Below are 3,406 nucleotides of genomic sequence, written 5' to 3' on the forward strand. Positions count from 1 at the left end.
AGGGAGTGGTAGTTGAACTCAAATTATTAATTGGTGCATTTAAAACGTGCTTTTTATGTAAAGTATGCTGCCAGAATGTCATCACTAGTAGAGCTGTCAAATGGGTCGGCCTAGCCCGCTTCGGCCCGGTGGGCCAATGTGTTTAAACGGGCTGATCGGCCTGGCCCGATTGTTTAATGGGCCACATAAAATGAGCCGACCCATTTTTCAAAAGCCCGTGCGGCCCAATGGACTAGTCCGACCCATATTTTAATATTATAATTTTAATTTTGTAAAAAGGATGTAATGGATAAATGCAACACAAAATAAGTATAGAGTCATCATAAACGTATATAAGTGATGTTTAAAATATTTAACCATTAATATATATATATATATATATATATATATATATATATATATATATATATATATATATATATATATATATATATATATATATATATATATATATATATATATATATATATATATATATATATATATATATATATATATATATATATGAATACCAAAAAATCATCCATGTAAAAGTACAAAGTAACTTAATATTATCATCAATACTTATCAAATTTTCTCTCCATCTCACAATCATTTCCTTGATCACATCATCTTTAAAATATATCTTCATCCTCTTTAATTTTTCTTTATCACTTGAAAACACATTTATGAAATCATATCTTATCTCAATCTTTTTTATCCAAAATTTACCAAAATCTTTTTTTAATGGGCCAGCCCGAAGCCCGCTTGGCCCGACCCAGCCCCGCCCATAAAAAACATAGGTCCGGTGGACTGGCCCAAAATGACAGGATCATGTTTTTTAAGGTATTTTGCGACCCGACCCGTACTAAATTGTAGGGCTTATGGGTCGACCCGATAGGTCGAGTCCATTTTGACAGCTCTAATCACTAGTGAAAGACGCAAAAAATATCTTTATTTTGTAGAACAATGAGGTCCTCATAAGTTATATCTATTTATTTAATGCAAAACTAATAAAAAACCCGTGCGATAACGTATATCAGATTATCATTTATAAAATATCAATTTATTTTTCAATTGGTTGCTATTCATATAGTTATAAATATAGGCTAATGATACACACTTGTTTTTTAAGCATTGATCTGTACTTATAATAAATCGTACAACTGATTCTCTAACTTCAATTTTATTAAACAGTAGCAAAAGAAAGATTTAAAAGATGGACACTAAAACTCACAACCTACAACTGGTATCTCATAGATACGTTCACATCTACCCGTGAATCAAGATGAGTTAACAAACACCAGTTGAATCCATATGAGTTAATTCTAAGAATTTATTAGACATATTTTAGATATTATCTTATTTTTCAAACTTAAAATGTATGACATTAGCCCATCAAATTTCAGTTTTAAAACTTTCTTATTATAGTATATTTACATTTTTTACGATCTACGTTGTATGATAGCTCCCCGTTCAACTCTCATTAGATTGTATTTACATTTTTTACAAACATAAAACGTATGACAACACCCCATCAAAATATAATAAACTTTATAAAATATGCTAATGCGTATGCAACATGGAGATTAATATCAAACCTATAACCTAATCTTCAGTAACATTCTTAAAAATAATCATATATAAATTTATTGTAAAATTTTATAAAAAAAAATATAAGTTAAAAAACCAAAAAATATCATCAATTATATATAATTTCGCCAATTTTATTTATTATAATCAACTATTAAATTCAGAATTAAAAAGTTTTTAAATACATTATAATAAATTATAATAAATATATGTTGTTTATCTAAGTTTTAATTAAGAAATAAATTGATACTGTACTATTATATTTTAACCATTTTAACATGACACAATTATATATAAGTTCACTATATATCAATTGGGTATATGACTAATAAAAAATATTTTTTATATTATTTTTATCAAAATTATTTTAAATATTATCTTTCCCATCTTAATTTTATTATTTATTTTGAAAAAAATCAAGCTCTTATTTAAGATTAATATTTTTGCATTTTAAATTTAAAAATAATTAAGAAAAATTCATTTTATTCATTTGATTTTTATCAAACTTGATATTCTGATTTTGTAACAATATTAATATGTTTTTGTGAATTTTATGGTTAGTGAAATATTGATTTTAACTAAATGCACTTAATTAATTTAATTGAATATTTAAAATTTATTACTATACTTATTTATTATAAATAAATTATTCCATAACTGTTAATAGAATAAAGAGGTATTGTATAGCTATTTGATTTTTTTTTTTACAAAAGAAAAACTATATCATTTCATTAATAATAATATTCTGGATACATATTGGAATATCAGTAAAATTGTGAAAACTAGCTAGGGATGGAGCCACCCGTGCAAGAGCATGAGCAACCTCATTGGCTTGTCTTCTAACGAACTTAACATGAGAGTTCCTTAAGGAGAGAGTAATTAACCTTCTACAATCATTGACGATAGCTCCAAAGTCCGAGTCGTTTGGCTTCACAGAGATCACACCATCGACAACTTGCTTTGCATCTAATTCAAAATCCATATTATCAAAACCCAAATTGATAACCCACTTTATAGCTGACAACAGTCCTATGGCTTCTCCTATAGTCACTTCAGTACATGGGGAGAACCATTCTGTTCTAGCTGCAATAAACTGACCCGCATCATTTCTAATACAAATACCAATGCCTACCTTATTCTGGGAGAAGGATGCATCAATATTGCACTTGAGACGACCAGCAGAAGGTTTGCACCACCTAGTAACAATTGACCGAGGATTGTTAATCTCACTGTTTTGGCGATGTTGTTGAGCATTTTTCCATCCCGCCAAAAGTTGAGCCGCTCGCTGACATATTACCTCTGTCGGTTCTTCCGCGGAATTCCAAATATGATTATTTCTCCCTTTCCAAATGCTCCAAAGAATGACGGAGAACAAAGATAGATTATCATGATTTGAAACCTGCAAGAAAGAAAAAATAACAGAAGCGAACGTCCCTCCATTGCTAATACATTGTTGCAACATGGGCCATAGCCCCACTTTAGTCCAACACTCGATACTTTTGGGACACTGGAAGAAAAGATGGTAGGAATTTTCCTCATTATTACTACAACCAACAAAACTTTTCATTATACATTAATTGAAAACATTATGTTTATCCATATCATGCATCAACCTACGATGTATGACAACTCCCCCTTAAATTACAAACCTATGATGTATGATAACTCCCCGTTTAATTACAAACCTCCAAACATAAAATGTATGACAACATCCTATCAAAATATAATAAACTTTGTAAAATATGTTCATGCAAATTCAACGTGGAGATTAAAATCAAACCTATAACCTAATATTCAAAATAATAAAAAATATTAAACATATATAAATTTATTG

The 3,406-nt window shown here is 28.8% G+C and overlaps 1 protein-coding gene across 1 annotated transcript; it reads right to left on the reverse strand.

Moving 5' to 3' along the window:
• Positions 1 to 2,218: 2,218 nt before the first annotated feature.
• Positions 2,219 to 3,139, reverse strand: LOC131598488 (uncharacterized). The gene is made up of 2 exons (XM_058871083.1): positions 2,326 to 3,139; positions 2,219 to 2,229 (listed from the first exon to the last, which is right to left on the reverse strand). Exons 1-2 carry the CDS (start codon positions 3,137 to 3,139, stop codon positions 2,219 to 2,221), a joined length of 825 nt encoding a protein of 274 aa, XP_058727066.1.
• Positions 3,140 to 3,406: the final 267 nt, after the last annotated feature.

This window comes from Vicia villosa, linkage group LG4 (genome assembly GCF_029867415.1).
Source record: "Vicia villosa cultivar HV-30 ecotype Madison, WI linkage group LG4, Vvil1.0, whole genome shotgun sequence".
NCBI lineage: Eukaryota > Viridiplantae > Streptophyta > Magnoliopsida > Fabales > Fabaceae > Vicia > Vicia villosa.